The sequence below is a fragment of the Triturus cristatus genome, chromosome 10, assembly GCF_964204655.1.
Source record: "Triturus cristatus chromosome 10, aTriCri1.1, whole genome shotgun sequence".
Taxonomy (NCBI): domain Eukaryota; kingdom Metazoa; phylum Chordata; class Amphibia; order Caudata; family Salamandridae; genus Triturus; species Triturus cristatus.
Window position 1 is genome coordinate 16,592,797 of NC_140593.1, and position 23,766 is coordinate 16,616,562.

A 23,766-nucleotide genomic window follows, 5' to 3' on the forward strand; every position below is an offset into this window, starting at 1 on the left:
AAGGCCACCCCAAAAAACACACTTCCCCAACTCAATCCAATGCCATCCATGCCCTAAATGATGTCTAAATTCAACAGACCACACAAAAAACACTTGATTAATAAAGCTGTGGCTACCTGCTCTGATCCTAGTGGATGAAAAAGCAGGCCTGTTGGCAGACAAGGCCAGGCAAGCTTGCAGGCCTAGGCTTCAAAATGGCCACCAGCCACATGGCCAGGCCCAACAACATCACAAAGGCCACCCCAAAAAACACACTTCCCCAACTCAATCCAATGCCATCCATGCCCTAAATGATGTCTAAATTCAACAGACCACACAGAAAACACTTGATTAATAAAGCTGTGGCTACCTGCTCTGATCCTAGTGGATGAAAAAGCAGGCCTGTTGGCAGACAAGGCCAGGCAAGCTTGCAGGCCTAGGCTTCAAAATGGCCACCAGCCACATGGCCAGGCCCAACAACATCACAAAGGCCACCCCAAAAAACACACTTCCCCAACTCAATCCAATGCCATCCATGCCCTAAATGATGTCTAAATTCAACAGATCACACAGAAAACACTTGATTAATAAAGCTGTGGCTACCTACTCTGATCCCAGTGGATGAAAACGCAGGCCTGTTGGCAGACAAGGCCAGGCAAGCTTGCAGGCCTAGGCTTCAAAATGGCCAGCAGCCACATGGCCAGGCCCAACAACATCACAAAGGCCACCCCAAAAAACACACTTCCCCAACTCAATCCAATGCCATCCATGCCCTAAATGATGTCTAAATTCAACAGACCACACAGAAAACACTTGATTAATATAACTGTGGCTACCTGCTCTGATCCTAGTGGATGAAAAAGCAGACCTGTTGGCAGACAAGGCCAGGCAAGCTTGCAGGCCTAGGCTTCAAAATGGCAATCAGCCACATGGCCAGGCCCAACAACATCACAAAGGCCACCCCAAAAAACACACTTCCCCAACTCAATCCAATGCCATCCATGCCCTAAATGATGTCTAAATTCAACAGACCACACAGAAAACACTTGATTAATAAAGCTGTGGCTACCTGCTCTGATCCTAGTGGATGAAAAAGCAGGCCTGTTGGCAGACAAGGCCAGGCAAGCTTGCAGGCCTAGGCTTCAAAATGGCCACCAGCCACATGGCCAGGCCCAACAACATCACAAAGGCCACCCCAAAAAACACACTTCCCCAACTCAATCCAATGCCATCCATGCCCTAAATGATGTCTAAATTCAACAGATCACACAGAAAACACTTGATCAATAAAACTGTGGCTACCTGCTCTGATCCCAGTGGATGAAAAAGCAGGCCTGTTGGCAGACAAGGCCAGGCAAGCTTGCAGGCCTAGGCTTCAAAATGGCCACCAGCCACATGGCCAGGCCCACCAACATCACAAAGGCCATCCCAAAAAACACACTTCCCCAACTCAATCCAATGCCATCCATGGCCTAAATGATGTCTAAATTCAATAGATCACACAGAAAACACTTGATTAATAAAGCTGTGGCTACCTGCTCTGATCCTAGTGGATGAAAACGCAGGCCTGTTGGCAGACAAGGCCAGGCAAGCTTGCAGGCCTAGGCTTCAAAATGGCCACCAGCCACATGGCCAGGCCCAACAACATCACAAAGGCCACCCCAAAAAACACACTTCCCCAACTCAATCCAATGCCATCCATGCCCTAAATGATGTCTAAATTCAACAGACCACACAGAAAACACTTGATTAATAAAGCTGTGGCTACCTGCTCTGATCCTAGTGGATGAAAAAGCAGGCCTGTTGGCAGACAAGGCCAGGCAAGCTTGCAGGCCTAGGCTTCAAAATGGCCACCAGCCACATTGCCAGGCCCAACAACATCACAAAGGCCACCCCAAAAAACACACTTCCCCAACTCAATCCAATGCCATCCATGCCCTAAATGATGTCGAAATTCAACAGACCACACAGAAAACACTTGATTAATAAAGCTGTGTCTACCTGCTCTGATCCTAGTGGATGAAAAAGCAGGCCTGTTGGCAGACAAGGCCAGGCAAGCTTGCAGGCCTAGGCTTCAAAATGGCCACCAGCCACATGGCCAGGCCCAACAACATCACAAAGGCCACCCCAAAAAACACACTTCCCCAACTCAATCCAATGCCAGCCATGCCCTAAATGATGTCTAAATTCAACAGATCACACAGAAAACACTTGATTAATAAAGCTGTGGCTACCTGCTCTGATCCCAGTGGATGAAAAAGCAGGCCTGTTGGCAGACAAGGCCAGGCAAGCTTGCAGGCCTCGGCTTCAAAATGGCCACCAGCCACATGGCCAGGCCCAACAACATCACAAAGGCCACCCCAAAAAACACACTTCCCCAACTCAATCCAATGCCATCCATGCCCTAAATGTGCTTGAAAATGAAATACATTCAAAAAACAACAAAAGGATCAGTTGCTTCATCATGCACACACACACCCATGAGGCCATGCCCATGGCTAGCTCGGGCCTACTACTACTACCCACAAATTAAAAAAAAAAAAAAATTGTAGTTACAACAACTGCAATGCCCACAATCAAACAAACACAACAACCACTTACTTGTAAAATATCCTATTCCAAAAATCCTCAAATCCAATTGCAATGATGCAGCAGACAAAAATAGTGATCTTTCCAGCTCCAAATCCAAAGGCAGAATGAGCAGGAGATGGACAAAGCACTGGGAGGAGCCTGCTGGACAGGAACAGGAAGTTGGAGATTCTGTGTCACTTCCTCTCTCTCTCCACCTTTTAAAAAAATTACTCCTTGCACAAAAAAGGAAAGCCAAATGTCAATGTAAGGAGTTGTTTTCATCCAAAATCAGCATTTGCAGAAGGTTTCATGCTGCTAGAGCCGATATTCCTCTCCAAATTGAAAATTTTACGTTGTTGAGTTCTCGAGCTTCACATTACTTCCGCCGGCGTTTCGAAAATGGCATGATCGCCTTCTCTTCTTTGTCCCTGTTGTGTTGGATATGACGTGTTCGGGGTCTCTTTCTCCTGTTCGCGTTCGATTAGACGTGCCCACTTCCTCATCCTCTGGCTCGCGATGTAGAATGACGTGTTCGAGATCTCAATCTTCTCATACTCGCGCGGTGCATGATCGCAAGAAGAAAGACGTGATCGCGCGACAAATGCCGTGATCGCGCGACAAATGACGTTAATGCAGCCGCGAACAGTCGCGAGACAGCGCAAAATGGCTACCAAAATCCAACATCTCGTGGAGAACGCGACCGGGTCGGGAAAACTTGTCGGCGAACGCGAGGATTCAGGTAAAGCGATCGCGCGAACGCGAGAATGTATTTTTTTACAGCGCGAGCAAGAAACAAATTAACGCTCAGCTGCGGAATGCGGAAATTTTGACATTTCCGCGCTTTCCACGGAACGCGAAAATGCCAAAATATCGCAATTTCCGGTGAACGGAACGGAATTTTGGCCCAGGCCTAGAAAAAACTAGCTTTAGGTGATTTTCCTAATTTGTGTACCAGATTGGACATTAAAATACTGGTCATGCAAGTAAAAAACGGTCAGGTGGCATCTCTACTAGCAAAACACCTCTGTATCAATGCTTTCCTCCTTATTGCAATGGAACCATATCCGATCTCCACGCTTAGTTTAAAATTCTAATTGTTCGATTTACAAACCATCAACACCGGCACTGATGCCTTCTATGGAACTATGACGATGCCCCACGAGCTGAAACTACAACTGTTTCTACTTCCGTGGAGCCCGAGTACCCTTGGCCGCTGCCCGGTGGAGCTGTCCTATGCAGTTATAGCGGAGTCTGGCTCTGGCTCACCCCCTCGGCCGTCACCTACCCAGCCGGACATCGGACATTTATTTTCACGGTTCTTCACGGTTTTATCTGTCTCTCACTTCGACTGCTTTGTTCCCCCAGGAGTACTTTCTCCCTTCAGCTCTACCTGACTGTCTGCTCTCCTCTCCCCTGTTTACCTTTCCCCCACTACCTTCCATTCCCCATATGACGTGTGTCTTGGATATGCTATGCGCTAATATCTTATATTTTAGTGTAAGCTCACGGTTTTCTCCTAAGCATATACTGGTAACTGCAACTGTAACTGATGTAACAATGTTCTGAAACAATGTCCTAATTCATGTAAAGCGTCTGGCCAGCGCCATATAAAACTTTTGAAATAAAAAATAAATAAATAAAAAACAGAAAGAAACAGGCGCTCACTGGAGTCAAGCTATCCTGGCTGATGACGGCTGATAGCCAGAAACCGGTCCTAGGATGCTTGATTCAGGTCCAGGGAAGACATGGCTTGGCAGTTCGGGCTGGACTGTTCCCATGAGGCACAGGGTCAAGACTGATTTGCATATGGCCATGTCTAAACTGGGGTGGTGTAGTGGGCAAAAGAACGATGGATTTAACCCAGATCTCTTGACTGGGGGAGAATGTCTGCATTGTCAGCATTCCGTCCATCATTTGTTTGTTGTAACACCAGACTGACACAGCAGTCACACTTCCTGACAACTGATTAAGTGTATGTAAGTGTGTTTGACTGGCAATGTGTGTGTGTGTAGTAATCACCAGCAGGTCACTACACACACACCACCTGTTGGAATAAGTATACCGTCAGTGCACATACCACGAACCAGATGGCAGTTATAATTATCACGCCACATGAATGCTGGTGGAATGTGTGGACTCGCATTTCAGTGGCTTTGTATCTGTGTAATGACTTGCAGCTTGTCACAACATACACACACTATCAGCCAAATGAGAGAACACACAAACCACTTGTCGATACACACTGCTAACCAAACACCAGTCCACGCACAACACCAGCCAAGTGCCAGTCCACACACACCACCAACCAAAAGCCAGCCAGTCTATACACACTGCCAGTCATGCACCAGTCTATTCACATCAAAGGGCATACACCAATCTACACACACCACCAGCCATGTGCCAGTCCACACATACCACCTGCCAAGTGCCAGTCCACACACACTGCCATCACTTTTTTTAACAAATAAGAAAACAGCAACCAATTTGAAGGAGATGAAAAACCAACTGAGACTACAAATACAACTGGTCTAACTAAATACTTCAAATAACCACCAACCATGAAGCTGATAAAAACATGGAAAAAGATACAGAGCAGTCAGTTCATTTTTGCTTTCATGGTTGTGTCCAAAGCTTGAGTTGCGTGTAGTGCAAATTAAAACATGCGGTCACACATTGCCCAGGATTAGAGGGGCTCTCAGGGTAATACAAGGCTATCTATTACAGATGGCTGAAACTGAACTAAAGTCATCTTTGAATCTGGAGAGCAATCCTTAAACATGACAAAAGCATTGAAGGTTGCCACATGAAACAAATGAACAGCAACTTCCACCCCCTATTACATAAAAGAGGCGGCAGTGGAATAACTAACAACTGCACAGATACCTCCCCTGATGTGCTGTCAGTAATAGGATCAATACTAAACCATGCTACCGCAGACTTCACCCCTGCTGCACGAGGTGCAAATAAGTTTCTTCCAAGACAGTGACTCCTACAACATTCGCTTAATGTCTGGAGAACACACACATATGAATGAAGTTTTTAGTAACTTACAAATCAGAGATTTCGGGAAATGGTCCACACACGTTTTGGTGGGAAGTTATTCACACCACCTTCATCAGAACCAAAAACAGATTTAGATCCATAACACGAAAAGAGTGGACGGGGGTTATCTGTAAAAACAATAATAACATACATTAACCTGGGGACTGTCCTGATCAACAATGATTTAGGAGAATTATTTCAACATAGTAGTGCCTGTGATACCGGAACCGCATTCAAGTGGGGCATGAAGCAACACCATTTCCGGTCTCAGTTTCGGTATCACGGGCACTGCTAAAGACTAAATCATTGTTGATCAGGACAGTCCCCAGAGGCACAGATAAAAGAAGAATCTGATGAGAGGAATAATAATATTATCAAGTGTCTTTGTAGAAGTCAAACCATATAGGATCCCTTTTCATTGTCACTTTTGTGTTGTATGTATGCATGAAAGTATGGTTGGACAGGCTGATAGGTGAGAATGCAGGTATGATGGTTGTCTGTGGGGTTAATTTGTACCTCAAATGTGCATATCTTATAAGAATTTGCAATATATGTATGTTTTTATATGATGACTTTATGAGCGCAAAAAAAAGAACAAAAAATATATATAAAAAAATATTTATATTTTTGATAAACACATGAAATAAAATTTCATGAAATAAACACGTGATAAGATTTTGTATATGGGGACATGTCTTATGTATGAGCTTTTGGCAAATACTGTAATTAGATAGGTCAGTATAGAGGTTTTCTTTCAGTTCGATCCAGTCATGGCATCCTCTTTGTAAGTCCCTTGTATATAACAGGGCATAAAGGTTTAGAGGCCCAGTAGACTTAATGTGCTTAAGTGTGCACTACTGTGTTGCCTGCTGTCAATTTTAAAAGCAGCCCTTCTTTTCAGGCTGCCTTTATATTAAAATGATATGCAAATTTGCCTTTAGAATTAACGGTTCTTCCAAACTCTCCAGCTTCCTTATGTTTGCATATAAGTCCCACCTAAGGGCTCCCCTAGGTGCCCCAGAGGTAGGGTGCCTTGTAATTATAAGTAAGGACATTATAAAAGAGTTTTTTATGCCCTGATGAGGGCAAGCTGCCAATTTTGTTTTACCCATTGTATCACATGGGCTCAGTAGGCTAACATGGGAGTACTAATATAAAGTATACCTATTCATAGGAGTGACCTACAAATATAATTCAGAGACTTAAAACAATATCATAAATCGAACAATTGTTATATTTGTGATAGCTATTACAGCAAATAAGTTACAGAACTTTCTTTTTAGAGACAAAGAATTTACTGTGGGAGGAGAACTGCAAGCTGCAGAGCTCAAGACAGGATGGGGCTGGAATAGCCAAACTGTTCTTCAAAGGAAGAATGACATATTAGGGTGGCACGGTACCACCCCCACATCCTGTATACCCAGCCAAAAAGGAGCCACAGTAATTAGAATAGTGAGGGGGATAGAAGGGTGTTTTAGGGAAACTTAGCCAAACCAGCTGGATGCCTTACCCTGATCTAACCCTTCAGGGGAACGTTTTTCCATTTTGGAAGAATAATGCTTTCTTGGCCAAGAATATATCACATTTTGGAGGAAGTGGTCATACACCTGAGTGCCACCGTGCACCTTATAAGTCAAGGGTACCCATCTGCTTGATGTCCAGGATCTCTGAACAGATATGGGAGAGATGCCAAGCAACTCAGATCCCTGCCTGAACTGCAAGGAGAAGACGGACTGCTTTGCTGGTACCCTGGCCTGTACCCCCAAAGGATTGCACTCTGGATGAATGCATTTGCTGCACACTTAGAACTACAGTCTTAAGGACTTTGTCTTGCTTTAGAAAGTGGAAGGAGTGAACTCCCTGAAAGCAACAGGTTAACAGAGCTCCACCTGCGTCATCTCCACCAAGAAGGACACAGTTGAAGTGTGTCAATCGGACTGTTAAGGATTTGGCCAGGTGCATTCCGGGAAATGTAGTTCCAACATCCTGAGGACCATCTCAGAGCTTCTTGACCCTTGGATTGGTGTTTTAAACACTTTGAACCTACAAGAGGAACTTCACAAAGAAGTTCCATAAATTAAGATAAGTTTGGAGCAACTTTTAGAAACAATCAGATGACCGACCTATTGACAAGAGTCAAACTGCCAATGTCAAACTGCATCCAGGCCTAAACTTCAGGTTCATCCCGCTTAAAGCTCCCGAACTCCAGCCACTGATGAGACTTGCAGTAGTTGACCAGAGCCCGGCCAGAATAAAGCTGATGAAGTCAACGCAGATCTGGCTTGAAGAAGATCCTTTCTCAACAACAAGAGGAGAAGCCCCAAAAACGTTTCTAAGTTCGGAAAGTAAACTTTTGACCAAGGCCTCCCACTTAGTGTATCCGACCCACCCTCCATTACATTTGGCCTCAAACTTTGACTTTGTTCCTGGAAAGTGCGACCAGATGTCCCTAGTTGGCACTAGAATGTGTTAATTCTTTCAAAATCATAACTCTGGTTCCCTACATTGCATTTCTGTCAATTTGGAATGTATTTGATCATACAAATGTAATCTATTCATATAAACTGGAGTTGGATTTGTATTGTGTGTTGTGCCTTACTAATTTAAGGTGTTTTTAAATGCTTTACACACATGTCTTCTAAGTTATGCCTGCCTGCTCACAGTCAGCTATCAGGAATAAGCAATGGAATAATTTTATTAAGATCTTGAATGAACCTTTTATTGTGTTTATGGCCTTATTACTAGTGTTAGGTCCCTATGTATCACTACTAATAAAGCACTTTCCAACAGTCCTCTACCCAGTTCCCACACAATAATCTCACTGACCCCAAAAGTGGAAGAAAACCAGTAGGCTCAATAAAAAAATCCCTACCACTGTACACCCTGACATTATTGACATATCAGTACTGCTCCCAGACAGCATATACATCATTATTCTATACCATGCTCTCTTGCTAGGAATGTTCTGCCTAAAAACCAAACAATCCTTGAACAGGACCAAAGACTCATCCACAGCTATTTCTTGTCACGGAACATAGAGAAGGTCACAATCAGGGTTACCCTATGTAATGCAGAAGCATTATCAACAAAATGCAACATCTGAAGCAGAAGCAAATACTGATCACGACTCATGGTTGCAGGAAATATAGCCTTTGCCAACAAGGGACAAGTAGACCAATATGAAGACAACGATGTCCTCCTTATGAAACTCATCAAAAGTGTTAAATCCCAAAACTTCTTCAACTCATCCAGATTTGTGGGAGGGTAGAATATAAAGAAAACAATGGTGAAGAGGAGTGACCCTTACCCAAGGGGTCACTCACCTTCAAAACATAATTCCCTGATGCTAGTGGGCTCTTGTCTCACTCAGAGAGCAGATCAGCCTAGAAATGACTGATATACCCTCAGGTTGGAATGCAAAAATGAAAAGCCCCAAACGGGAGCAACCCTTGTCCAAGGGAACGCTCACTGCAGTAATTTCCAAAATGTCATCCTTGGTGTCTAGAGGGTTCTAATTCCCCCCTCTCCCGAGGGACAGGTCTGCTGAAAAAAATGGCCGAACTAGCAGACAGCACCCACAACTAAAAACAAAGCCCTGCTGGTCTGATTAATTGAATTCCTGTTCCACGATCACAGCCCCACCCGCAATTGTGGAACAGGAATTCACTACAGACAGACACAAGGGCAAAGTGAAAACTATTTCCCTTTCCCTGCGTCTGTCTGTGATACGTGCTAATTGTTTTGATTTTTTTCAATACAGAAAATATTTTGCATGGGAAAAAATCATTGTCTCTGCATTTTCATCAATGTTGGGGCAGGTTCCTGAACATTCCCGCTCTGTAAATGGATTTGCACCGGTCCTTGACTGATGTCGAGCTTCACCATTTCCCAGGTCAGAATGGGTCAGTAAAATCGTGTCAGTCCCCTCAAACAAGTATGTTTACTCTGAAGAAAATCTTATTTCTAAAGTAGTTTGACACTTGTTAAGGGTCTGCATGTGTAAGCTTTACCTATACATTCGAGTTGGTCTGTGGATTGGAAGCCCTGTGCCTCCTCCTTTGGATGCTAGGTCGTTTAGTGTTGTCCTTTAGTACATTGTCCTCAGACTTCCTGGCTCTATAATAATATTCATGTACCCTGTGTTTCTTCCCCATGAAGACCCTGGCTCAATTATACCAGGTTCCCTTTGATATTTCGTCCTCCGTTCACTGACACTGATATTATCTCATCTGCCTCACATATCTTACTTTCTAAATCCCTCACAGTAACATTACCACATCTGCCTCACATCTCAGTCTCTCTGCATCTCTCATACTGATTCAATCACATCTGCCTCATTTTCTTCCTCCCTGGATCCCTCACACTGATGTTATTATCACATATGCCCTGCATCTCCCACTCCCTGAATCGCTCACATTGGTGTTATCATATCTGCCACTTATCTACCCTTTCCTGGCTCTCTCACACTGATGCTATGATCAGACCTTCATTTATTTCTTCTCTGATCTCCCAGATGATCAATGTTAGACCTGTCAGCCCTAGGTTGGGCTTCCCTCAAGCGTTTTTCCTGCTTACCTCATCTTTTTGCTGATTCATTTTGTTGGCCTTAGGACTCTAAGCACTTTACCACTGCTGACCAGTGCTGAAGTGCATGGGCTCCTTCCCTAAACATAGTAAAATTGGTGTATACACAATTGGCCTATTTTATTTACTTGTTTGTACCTTGTAAAGTGGTGTACCATATACCCAGGACCTGTAAATTAGGTGCTACTAGTGGGCCCGCAGTGATGGTTGTGCCATCCACACAAGTAGCCCTGTAAACAAGTCTCAGGTCTGTCACTGCAGAGCCTGTCTGTGCAGTTTTACTGCCACTTCAACTTGGTGTTTAAAACCCTTTTCTATGCCTTAAGCTCCCCCCCAACATAAGCACTAGGTAGCCCATATGGCAGGTTGCTGTTTAAGTAAAAGGTAGGACACGTACTTTAAAATTTTGCATGTCCTGGTAGTGAAGCACCCCTAAATTCATTTTTCACTACTATGAGGCCTACTACTCTCATAGGATAACATTGGAAATTCCTTTATACACATCTAAGCTGTCCTTCCTGATTAGAAAGGAGTGCTGTGTCCTGTTTCACGTCTTTGGAATGACAATTATAAATCCTCTTTACTGGTAAGGTTGGATTTAACATTACTATTTTAGAAATACCACTTTTAGAAAGTGGACATTTCTCTGCTCTTACAACTCTGTATGCTTGCAGCCTGTCTCCAATGCAGGTCTGGGGTTGGTGACAGCTACACTTTGTGCATGCCCCCTAGATAGTCACAAACACAGAAGGATTAGGAATACTAATCTACATTCTGATTGCTCTTCTTGCTCAGGAAGGCAGGGAGGGGCTGACACTTACACCTGAATGGGCGGTACCCAATCTGCACACAGAGGACTGATTACCCCCTGATAATAGTCTAGAGCCAGGCCTAGGAAGAAAGGACCTTTGTGCACTTCAAAGACCCTTCTTGGAAGTCACCCCATCTTCAAAGGCACAACTGGGTATATGTTCTGGGTCTCTGACCACACCAAAACAGACACTTCTGAGCCTTCAACTGGACATTGTGTCAGAAGAACTGCGGTGCTTCATCAAGGACTGACACTCTGCTGGATAGGTTGACCTGGAAGGCTTGCTTTTATGCTGTGTTGCCCTGTGACCTGCTGATCTCTGCTACTGTTGAAGAAAGCTGCAATCTGCCTTGCAACTGAAGTGATCTTCAAGGACTTATTGGCTTGTCTTCTGTTGCTTGACACTCATGGATATTAAAGTCTCTATCCCTGCTACTGTGCCTGGTTCACTGGAAGTGGACTCAGATACTTGCACCAGAGAAAATGATCAATCTCTCATCTCTGTGTAGCATATCTGGCACATTGTCCCTATTGCAGGAGTAGGGATTAGACATTGGCACATCACACTCAGAACTGCTGCATCATGTCCTGAACCACCACTTCAGAACCAAAGCATCGCTGCCACTGTTTGGAGAATAGTGTCTCTCTACCGTGGATCAACCCGGCGGATCCACTTTAGAACTTCAGCACTCGGAACCAGTACTTTGCTCAACAGACCCAACGCATCGCTGCCACTGCATGAAAAAAATTGACAGATCACCTCAACTGTAGGTGAGAAATCTACGCATCCTTCATCTGCATCCTGCATCTCGCTGTTGTGACCAGGATCACTGAACTCTGACTAGCGGGCCTGGGTGGCTCTTGTCTCTGGCCTGCACTCCATCACAGTCAGCCTGAACTTTTGACTTTGCCCAGGTCCAGCACTACATGATAACCCCTATAGGCGCTTATTGCTTCTAAGCACTAGAGCTCTTTTTATTCTTTAAATATTCATGATTCAACTTCTACCTATTGGATTTTTATCATTTGGTCTTGATTTATTTCTAAAATTATTCTCTAGTTTTCTAAACCTTTGTGGAGTCTTTTTGTGGAGCACAAAAACTTTACACATTGCCTCTTTAGATGCACCTGAGTGCTCTGTAACAAGCTACCAGAGAGTGTGCAAATGTTATCTTTTAGTGTGTATCTAGCTTTCTCTGACTAGGCTCCATACCTCTACCAACTTGAGACCTCATTTCTAACAAGAAAATATACAAATTCTTCCTGAGTCCACAGGGTGTGTGGTAATGTCACATTTTTCCTTTATCTCTTCCCTAGTTGATCTCTGACACATCTCCTTCTTCTCTCCCTTTCCAGGTCCCTCACTCTGTATGCAGTGAGAGTTGCCTTCCTGGATACCGGAAGGTCCCTCTAAAGGGGCAACCTGTCTGTTGCTACAGCTGCGCACTCTGCCCAGAGGGAGAGATTACCAATAAGACTGGTAGGTGATAAAACACAGCATGCCAACCAAAGATTCTTTTAAAAGACCCAAATGAAAAGATGTGTACTTTACTCACAAGTGTAAGTTTCCTTTATGAATAGCCCCATTCACGTGTACATATTTACTAAACATATGTTCACCATGTTAGTCACATGGAAATAAAATTATTTGAACAGAACAATTATATAAATTTTAGGATCTGCCAAAGCTAGAATTAGTCCATGGTCCATGATTAAACCACATATTTCTTACATGCATTCTCTCTCTCACTCCATTCTGCCAAACCAGTACCAGTTTTGAGGTGGAGCGGCTGGTATTGGCACACTAGGCACCAAGGTCAACAAAGTGCCCTCTGCATGGCAGGCTGAACCGAGATAAGAGCATCCTGCAGAGATATTTTTGTGAGCATCATTTTTAGAGGATATTTTTAATAGCATGATAACTGTGGTGGTTAATGCACTTGAGGGAGGGATCTTAGATGTATCTATCACAGTTTTGATTTATGATATAGTAGCAAAGAGGGTTAATGTTCCTGCTTCAAAACACAACATGTGACATGCGTATCACAGATGAGTATGTTATGTAGCTAGCTTAGTGGGTAATTGCTTTTATCACATAGATCCTTCTGTGACCACATATAACGCATTGAGCTATGAACTGGCATCAACGTCTTTCAGGCAAATTGGCAAATTGAAAGGCAGAGGTTTAGAACCTAATTGTTTTCTTCTTCTCAATCCTGTGTTATTCCACCATTGCTAAAAAGGCATCCTGTGGGGAGCAATGCTCGACTCCTCAATCATGCGTTACATGTATGGGCAGATTTACCTGGTGCAAAGTATTGTGTTGGGCTTACTTTCCAGCACAAATTCTATTGCATTGGAGAGTAGCCCTAAGTAACACAAAGAAGCACTGTACATTATTTAGGAACAGAAGCAAACCATGGGTGGCACATGGACTTTACTGTGCACTCACCTAAAGAACTTGTGCACTTACCCATAGATTGTGATCTCTAATAGAGTTCTTGATGACATGAGGCAGGTGTAAAGTAAAAAAGTATATATTTTCTCCAAACCTTTTGAAATGAACGTAAGTGCTGCACAGTACAACACTCATACAAAGTGGCAGATGGTTAACGTTTGTCAAACACAGAAAGTGCTGAAAGTGTAACTTTCCAGTATAAACCCTAAGTTTTACATCACTCAAGTACCTTTGCACAATGGTGCAAGTGTGTGTGCGTTGGCACAAGGCAGCTAAGGTATGCAAGCACTAGAGGAGAGAGCAACAGCTTCATATCTTATTGCTCCAGACCAAGCACTCTAAAGTGAAATGCCTACCATTGTGGATGACACCTGACTCCTACACCTTTTAGTCATCATTGTCTTAAATAACATTTCCTATGCACTGATTGACATACTTGTATGGCTCATTGTCTCTGTATAATATGTTTGTGGTGTAAAGCACTAGGACAGTCTACATTGGGATGAATATGTTATGTTATGTTATAAATTTTATATAGCGCATCTGTTACCCGTGGGTGTCCTGGCGCTGTTTGGAGGTCATCCTTCAGGTGAGTGAGATAGTTTAAATTGCCTATTAGTGCACAAAGAGCCAGGTTTTTAATGCCTTCCTAAAGCTGAGGTGATCCAGAATGCCTCTTAATTGTGGTGGTAGGTTATTCCAAGCCCTAGTGGCTCCAACCAGGAAACTCCGACCACCCCAGTTGGCTTTTTTTGCTGGTGCAATTTTGGCCAGTTTGGCCTCTGAAGAGCGTAAAGTTCTCTTGGGTTTATACCAGTGAATGTGCTTGGTAAGATAAGAGGGCCCTTTGCCCTGGAGCGACCTGTGCACAATACACATGGCTTTAAACAAAATTCGTTTTTTTACTGGAAGCCAGTGTAATTTTTTGATTTCTGGTGAAATAGCTGCATACTTGGGAATCCCTGTGATGAGTCGAGCTGCTGCGTTTTGGAGCAGTTGAAGTTTATTCAAAAGCCCTTCCCGCATATTTAAATATAGGCTATTGCAGTAATCTAGTTTAGAGAGCACAAGTGCTGATATTACCGTTCTTAGACTCTCTTTGGGAAGAAGGGGCAGAATTTTTTTGCAGGATCTAAGAGTGAATGAGGTGGCCGAAGCCACCGCATTTATTTGATCTTTGTAGGATAATTGATTGTCTATCATTATCCCTAGATTTTTAACTTTCCTGCTGGCTGTTGGAAGAGGCCCCATTGTGTCTGGCCACCATTCTGGAGTCCAAAAATTTAGGTCATTCCCAAAGAGGACCACCTCCGTTTTACTAGAGTTCAGCTTGAGGCAGTTTTGAGCCATCCATTTGCCAATCTCTGTCATGCAGTCCCTGAACCCAGAAGTAGTGTTCTGGTGTCCACCTGGTTGCAGGGACACCACAATCTGGGTATCGTCGGCGTATGAGGTGAGAGAAAATCCGAAGGATTCCACCAGCGGGGCTAGCTGTTTTACATATATATTAAAGAGAGTAGGGCTAATGGATGAGCCCTGAGGGACTCCACAGGGAAAGGAGAAAGGTTTGGCTGAGAAATCTCCCAGACTGACTGTTTGCACTCTGTGTTCCAGAAAGGATTTAATCAATTTCCAAGCCAGGCCGCGAACACCGATCTCCTCTAGTCGGTCCATCAGCAGTCCGTGATGGACCGTATCGAAGGCTGCTGATAGGTCCAACATGATCAGTGCCGCTTTTCCTCCTTTATCTAGGGTGGCCCTGATCTCTTCCGTCGATTTGAGGAGTGCCGTTATAAAGTCTTTAGCGTTATAAAGACATGTCAGATAGGGGCTAAAGAGAGATGAAGGGGGCGTCATTGGCAGGTGACAGTGAGGAAATCTATGAAGAAGGTCATGAGGGGGCCCAACCAAGATTGTTGCACTGGACAACCACAAAGAAGAAGCTAGCCCTATCTCAACCCCTCAGTGAAAGGCCTTCTCACCCTTTCCTTCAGTTTTCAGGATCATGAACCACTCACTAGACCCTCTTCATCTGACAGCACAGAGATCTCTCTGGACCTTTCTGCTTGCTCTGTGCCGTGTGCTCTCTCTTATTCCTCCTGGCCCCTCCTTGCACCATATCCGTCTTATGTCTGTCACTCTGAGTCTAGCTCTCCTATTTTCCCTTTTCTATAATTCTCTATGTCTCTATCCCTCTCTTTCCATGTTTTCACTTTCTCCCTTTACATCCCTGTCTCTCTCTCTCTTCCTACACTGCTTTATTTTCCATTTGACTCTTTCTCTTCCTCTCTTCATCGTTGGCTTCTCTCTCTTCTCCCTTTTCACCTCACTCTTCCGCTCTGTATCTCTCTTTTGTGGTCTCCTCCTCTCTCTATCTGACTTTCTTTCATCTCTCTTTTATCTTTTCTGTCTCTCATTTGAAACTGCTTCTGTCACTATACACTCTATTAGACCACCTGAAAATGTGAGCAGGAGACTGATCTGAAGTGTTAAAACACAGAGATTTGAATCAGAGGAGGAGAAGCAAACACCTCCTATATTAAACAATTAGGAGAGATAAACTAGGAGAGACACAAGGTGCTGAGGAGGAGTTTTAGACAAGATCAAACATCAGACAAAGATGTTTATCTTCAGGTCAATTCAGGCCGATTCAAAGCTGCATTTTAAAGCACATACACTAGTACTACTCACATAATATAAAACACTACTCACCAAACTCCACCCAGAGGTCTACGTTATTGATTAAATGCAGAGATCTCTGTCTTGGTGGATGAGATCTTCTTACACATAAAGCTATGTTTTTGTTGTAAATGTGGGGCAGAGACAGGGAGAAACTACTGGAAAATGGTGAACACTTATTACAAAATGGGAAGTGTCTAGAGAAGATTAAGGAGGAGTTAAGGGAAGTTTAAGGAGGGGTTTAAGTACGGACAAACATGCACCCATGAAAGAGTAAGGCCATTGCTAATCACAAACCACACTTCAGAAGGCCCAAAAGCAGTTCTAAATATTCTCTAGCTTAGGCCTGAAGTACTCTCAGCACCACGCACAGCCAACCACTGGTACTGCAACATTCCTATAGCAATAACGGTGGCAGGTATTAAAAATAAAATTAAACAGCAAATGATATTAAAAGAAATTAATGTACTTTGAATTTTAAAATATATTCAAATGCATATGTAATTGTTTAATACAAAAACCTATATTAATTCAAAATGAATATTATTTTATTATAAAATATTTGAACAACTCTTTAAATGGAATAATGCATGGTACTTTCATTTTTTTAAATTAATTGATTTAAATGGTTTTGCACATAACTTTTGGTAACTTATATACATAATAAATAATATAATCATGTTACTTTAGGGTGGAATTTTAAAAATGAAATCTTTAAAAATAGATTTAAATACAATTTAATATATTTAAATTAATCAAATATTAAATTCAAAATTAACGTAATTGTGCTGCAACATGTTTGATAAAATCCACATGTATTATTAATGTATGTTAATACTTACAATAAAAATATTTATTAAAATTAGTTTTTTTAAAGCATAATTGAAAAATTCACTATACGTTACAATGGGAAGTCTACCCCCAAGTGATATGATCACAGCGCACCAGGAAGTAACCAACCCTCTAGCTCTGTATAGGGTCTCCAAATGTGTCATAGAGGCTTCTGCTATGCTTGACAGTCTCTGCCTTTGTCCTAGATTCCCCTGAATTTCTTTTATCTACCTGAAATGATTGGGTTCTGGCCACCAACACAAGTTTCTCATTCTCCAGGCTGCTAGCTCCCAGGGGTGCAATTTCCACTGCCCCTTGATCTCTTCATGTCTGTCTGCAGAATTACTGTCAGTAGTAAATTATCATATATGCATCGTGAGTGCATCTCAAGTGTTGAAAACATCCTAATTGATATTTTAATGCATGGGAGTAGTAGAAGTAGTCTAATCTACACATGGATCCATTTTGGGTGAAGTTATAGGTGTATTGACAGGCTTCCAGATGCTCCATTCACCACAAGTCTACCAATCCCATGGTCTTCAGGAATATCTCTAGGTGTCGGCCCCATTTTGGTCCATCCCCTGATTTTGTCATCCCATCCCTTTCCCCATAATATGGTAAATTGAGGGTCCCCCAATCAGCAGGAGCACTGTGGATTCAAAACTTCTCCCCATTTTCCTCAAAAAGCAGCACTCTTTATTCTGGAAAATACCTAATCGGACTGATTAAATTAGAGTTGATCAAACTGCCATGTCTTTAATTACTCCCTAACATAGGGGAGATCATTTCCAGAAGACCTTCATCACCTCACTGGTCTCAAATCAGAAGAGATCAGAGACATCTTTGACTCCTCTGTTGTGCACCAAGTGGCAGTGGATAGTCCCAGTGACTCTTTATTATCTCTTTGACTCCTACCATCCTTTCGAGCTTCAACCAGACATATCTTCCTTTGGTGAGATGCAAATGGTTCTGCTTGAATTGATGAACATTTCTATCCTTAGTGCTCTTAACATTAAGAAGGCGCTACTACCACCCGAGAAAACACATGAATCAGAGTATGGTCAGGTGTTCCTAACAATACACAGCAAGCTGTTTCTCATAGTATAATTTAGATTAGGGGACTGGCCCTCATTATGAGGGGCCTCATACCTTGTGTAATATGTATCGCACCTGAGAGGAACTGATCTGCAGATTTGGTTTTTATCAGGTGCGATAAATATCTCCTGATCACAAGTTTTTGGGGATTAACATGCGGATTTTGATGCTGAATCCACCGAAATCTGCATGCACTGGTGAATAGCTGCCATTATTTCAATGATAAATATCAGTAGCTTTGACCCGGCTAGTTGAATCCGGGGAAAACTTGAGGGTGTGATAGTTAGTTATCACGCAACTCATAATTCTGATCCCTGTGCAGACGGGTTTTGACAGTGATCTAAATGTAGCCCTGTACCTGTAATCAGGGTCTTGAGTCCAAAGCAGCCCACCTAAGCTAGATTCTCACATCTTTGTAACACTCGCCGAAGAGGTTCCCCTGACCTGAGGCCTAGTGCATGAGGTATGAAAGCAATAGAAGAAAACAAGCATCGGCATTTGTGAGAGTTAGAGCTATTGGCGTTGTTAATGACAATGTATTTTACCCATGAGTTTTGGAGTGGAGTAGATGTATGCAGTGGAATTATGTGGGTTTATTCGGTATTGCTAGTTGTGGAATTGTGTGTGGTTGATTTGTGTGGTGTGGATTTGTGTAGTGAAATTATGTGGCACGGTGTGCAGTGGAATTATGTAGAAAGTAATTATGTGGTATTGAGTGTGCTGGAGTTATTTGGAGTGGAACTGTGCGTAATGTAGTGTAATTAGGTGGAATGGTATTTTCTGATGTGGAGTGGTGTATAGTGGACTTTAATTATGTGGTGTGCTGTTGAATTTAGTGGCATGATGTGGAATCCTGTGGTATGGACTGAATGAATGTGGTGTGTTATGTATTTGTGTTGTAGAGTTGAATGTTGTGGTTTGGTGTTGAATTCTGTGGTGTGGAATGGAAATGTGTGGAGTTGAATTGTGTTGTGTAAAACTCTATGGTGTTGGGTGGAATTATGCTGATTGGAACTATGTGGAATGGCCTGGAGTATGTATGTGGATTGTTGCTATTTGACAGTGGTTTTATGTGTGGTGTATTTATGTGGATTGAGTAGGGTGTAATTATGTAGATGAATCATTTTGAGTGTAGTGGTATGGCGTTGTGTTATTTATTTCATACTATAACCTCAAACTAGGTTAGGTGATGTCACGCACTGTTATTGAAGCCATCTTTTAGGTTCATGAAAACAAAATCCTTGGGCCCGATTCACAAAAGTAATCTGAGACAAAAGTCTAAATTTACGATATTTGGTATTCACAGAAATCACTTACGACTCCTATCTGAACGTCCGCACTTGGGCCTGAATCTCAGCACCCGCAGCGGAATTTCCATACTGAGAGCGGATTTCACGCTCCTGGGCTGGAATCTCCACTTCCGGGCCAGAATCTCTGAATTCAGGCCGGAATCTTGAATTTGGGCCGGATGATCACTTTCATCAATGTTAAACACCTGTCCAAGTGCCTACCACGCCCCCACCATGCTCCAGCTGAAACACTTCAGCCCAACAGCCAATCCCAGCCATGAAGCATGTATGAAAGCATGGCAGACACACACAAATCTTCCAAAATGTCGCTGAATGTGTTTGTTGCTCTGCCCCTTGCTATGCGGCGGGAAGATTTGTGGAGGAGAAAGAGGAGGAGAGTAGAGGAGATATTCATACTGTGGTAAATATTTAATTACCTATACTATTTTTATGCGGTAAAGTCTAGTAAGAATAACTCAGTAAAAATAAGTGGCAGAATCCGTGGTATTAGAGGTTCTGAAAGGCTTTATTCCTCTACAAAGGAATAATGGTTCGAACCATAGGCATCAAATTCCATCACCACGAAGGTTCAGGAAGGGAAGGCAATACATTATTGACAAGTAAAGATATTTATATGAAAAGAATTACATTGAGACAGATGCAGGAGGCGTAACAGCTGATAATACAGATAAGAATACACATATGTAATGAAAAAAGGCGTAAACTAGAAACGTCATTAAACATGATGTCACAAGTGGGTGGATCCATAAGAGAATCCTGCAATGTCAGCAGAAATACTTGGCAGAGATGCGCGCGCAGCCGCATGACGTGTGATTGACGTGCAACTAGAGGGTGAAGGGGACTTGACATTTAGCTCTACATGTGGAGACAGAAGTCTGGGGGGTCAGGTCAACCTAATCCCAAATCATATCTAATATCTTATGTTTAAAGAACTGTGTTATCCAAAAGGAAAGGTCTCTCGGACGGAATCTATTCTATACTGACTGTTAGTGCGTGTACAAGCGTCTACGTGTCTACATGAGATGCGAGGGGGCAGGAATCTTCCATGGTAACAGGGGCTATGAATTACTTGCATGAGGACAGTGAGGCCGGGCCCTTTGCTCGGTAGCTGGAAGAATGTTTACCTAAACTACTAGACAGGAATGCATTGGATGAGGAGCGGAGCAGATAATCTTGAAGGTGAAATACAGTTTTTGGCAGGCAACAGGCCGAGTCAGGCACCGTTAGCCGCGCAGGGAGTAGGACAAAGTTCATGGATACAGATGCGAGCTCAGACTGGAGCTTTCAGAGGTAGAAGGCAGGAAAAGGCTTGATGGCAGAATTCAGGGCCTACTCGCCTGAACTGTAAAATGGGGAAGTGAACCACATAAAGTCGGTGGCCTTTCATACTTAGGAACGGAATATCCGACCCATTCATGGCGGATCTGAAAGAGGACATGTTAACGGTGGACGCACATGTATTTGCGTCTTCATAACTGGAACTGGAGGGAACATACATGTACTTGTAGCATGTACATGGAGCCGTTGGGGTCTAAGATAGGGGACATAACTGATCATCAAATTCATATTTCCTCAATACAACAGATAAACCTATTTGTGATGTCCAGCCACGACGTCAGGGCCAGATACCGCTTCCCTCCGGAAGTCATCTTGGAGATGGTATGTGAGTGGGAGCAAGAACTTGACTCTGTGACCTGGTGCTCCCATGCCATGCCAGCATATCTCAAGGTACTTTATGCTCTCCATTTCTTTGTGACCTGGTCATTCCAAAGGGACTCCAGTGACCATGTGGCCATCTCTCAGACAAGCCAGTTGCGGTGTTTGCATCAGGTACTGAGTCACATCAATAAAAGAACCCACATCTACATTCAAATGCCCCATACACTGGAAAGGTGACTGTTAAATGGTAGCGGCAGTTTCAGTCGATAACCTTTCAAGTATTGCCCGGTGGTAATCGCCTCTTATACCATTCGATGATTAACCAACAAAAGAGGCAGGCGCCGGAGACTGGAAGGCAGGAAACAAACTTTTATTCCGTCGGAGCAGAACACATCAGATCGGACAGCCAGGTATCGTCTCGAGGTGCTCTAACCACATCTCTGAGGCCTGGCCTCTTATACACAGGTTTATTGCTTTATTACACGTGGTACATTCTTATTGAGACTTTGATGTACGGAAAGACATCCTTGGAACCCCCACTTCAAGCTCGTTCCCACACATATCTACAGTAGAAGTCCCCACCCCACCCACAGTAGGAGATGGCTATCACACAGCTGGACATTCCGCCAATTCCAGGGGGTGTGTGCGACTGGTCGGGTCTCAGGGGGTGGGGGCCTTGATCTACTGTAATCCCTTTGATGTGAGGTGTTTCCCTTACAGTAGGGGCAATAAACTGCATCCGCCGGGCTAGGTGATGGCCTGGGATCGGTTCGGACAATTGGGCGCAGAGGAAGGGGGTTATCAAAAGGATGTATGACCATGTATGGGATGAAAGGAGGTGTTGGTCAGGCGCGGGATGTGGTTCCATGGCAGGGTCGCGCAGAAGGAGTGAGTTTATGGCCCATGTATGAGAGAGTGGGGGTGGTCAGCGCGCGGGGGGACGTTCGCAGCGCCAGGGGGACGCGCTGGCGATCGGCAATGAGGTCATGGTGCCTAAAATGGCCGTCGCGCGTTTTCTGCGTGCGGCGCTTGGGGAGAGACAAGATGGCGCAGATAATGTTCAGTTACGAACTAAATTTCCACAGTCCTCCCTTTTAACATATCTCGCCAGCTTGTTTAGTTTGGATCTATCCCCATAATACCTCGTACTTCTATTTCATACAGGGCTTTCATTTGTTCTGCTTCAAAGTTCAGAGTCTTAGGGCAGATGCAGTTCGTGAAAAGTGAACATAGAGGTGGCAAGCATTGAATCCCCAGACAGCATCCACACAGTACCACAATCGGTATTAGGATAAACGTAAACAACCTCCACCCCCAACTTTTAATAGTGTCCCAAAACCAACTCCCAAGCGACCATCCTTCTTGCTCCTGATGAACCTCTGTGGAAAGTCTGTGGAGGTGTTCAATCGCCTTGTAGACTGAGGGTGTACGTAGGTACAACAGCTGGACCCAATGATGCGGCATGCTCCTCCACCATCAGCCAGAACCACGTCTAGAACGAGGCGGTTCTGAAGAGCTACCAGGCGGACGGCCTGAAGCTCAGCGGTGTTGTTGGTGAGGATGCCGGCTGTAATGTTCATTGTGGTTTCGACTGCCTGGGTCAGGTGCCGGATGGCACGGCTGTTTGCCATTGGACCCCACAGTGGAACAAGTCCCTTTACTGCATCCATGAACTGTGCTCCAGTGGAGTCGGCTTGTACAATGTCCTTTGCACGTTTCTGCCGGTGATGGTTTGCTGGAGCCACATATGTTGGAGGAAGGATAAAAGCGATGTAGCAGGTGCCTCCCCAACCTTTCGGAAGCCAGGTGTAGGCCTTAGTACCACAGACGAAGTACATATTTGGGGAGGTAACAAAGGAGGGTGGGTCAACTGAGTCCAATGTTCGGGTGATGAGACAGGAACTGTGGCCTACCGGCTGTGTTCCTAGGCCTTCGAGGCACACCAGACCTGTGATGTTGACGACGGATAGGGCCACTGTTAGGGTGGCGGCCGTTCATTTCCGGAGGTAAGAGAAGGTGGGTCTGGCTGGGTTGTTGAACACCTGCATTTCAACTCGCTCCTTGGCAGGGATGTCCATATGGAAAGAGGTGTTTGATCTTAAAGGACAAAAGGGGGCAGAGGTTTTTCCAGTTTGGTTCAGCCAGAACCCATGATAGAAGTGCGACACAGTTTTTCCGGAAGTGGCATTGTCCTTGTAACTTTCTTGCAGGAGGATTAGCCAAGCGAGGCAGGAGCCATGGACAGAGAAGGGCGAAGGGATGAAAGGGATAGAATGTCCAGTGGCATGTGGTAGCAATCCACAGATCCAGCAGTTAGTGGCATTGGCGGCAAGGTTGTGTTGGTGGAGCAGTTGCACAAAAGAGTTATTCCAGAACTCCTTACGTCTTTCTCGGAGTTGGGGTGAAAGTGAAATCAGATGGTGTTCTTTCATGGTGGTGGGTTGGGCAGTGGTCAGCAATGTCTTATGAGCGGGTGCGTTTTCTTCCAGGATCCAGAAAGTGACCATGAGAAGGAGGCAAAGGAGAAGGGTAACAAATAGTGCAATGGTCTTTGTGCTGTGCATTTTGTCAGTCTTTGGATTTTTGTAGTGGATCTTCGGACGTCCGGTTGCTTCCATCATCTTCATGTCGGGTGCTTCCATCACCTTCAAGGGACTCGGTAGCGGGCAGAACCACAGACTTTGTTTAGTTTCTCTCCTGGAGGCCTTTGAGGTGACTAGGCTACTGCTGTGAGATTTCAACTAAGT

The 23,766-nt window shown here is 44.0% G+C and overlaps 1 protein-coding gene across 1 annotated transcript in view; it reads left to right on the forward strand.

Annotated features, from left to right (window-relative positions):
* Nucleotides 1-23,766, forward strand: part of LOC146788730 (vomeronasal type-2 receptor 26-like) — a 287,555-nt gene that overhangs the window by 219,125 nt on the left and 44,664 nt on the right. The window contains exon 4 of the mRNA XM_085630950.1: nucleotides 12,344-12,467. Within this exon, the coding sequence (XP_085487076.1) occupies nucleotides 12,344-12,467 (124 nt within the window). The remainder of the gene's footprint in view (nucleotides 1-12,343; nucleotides 12,468-23,766) is intronic.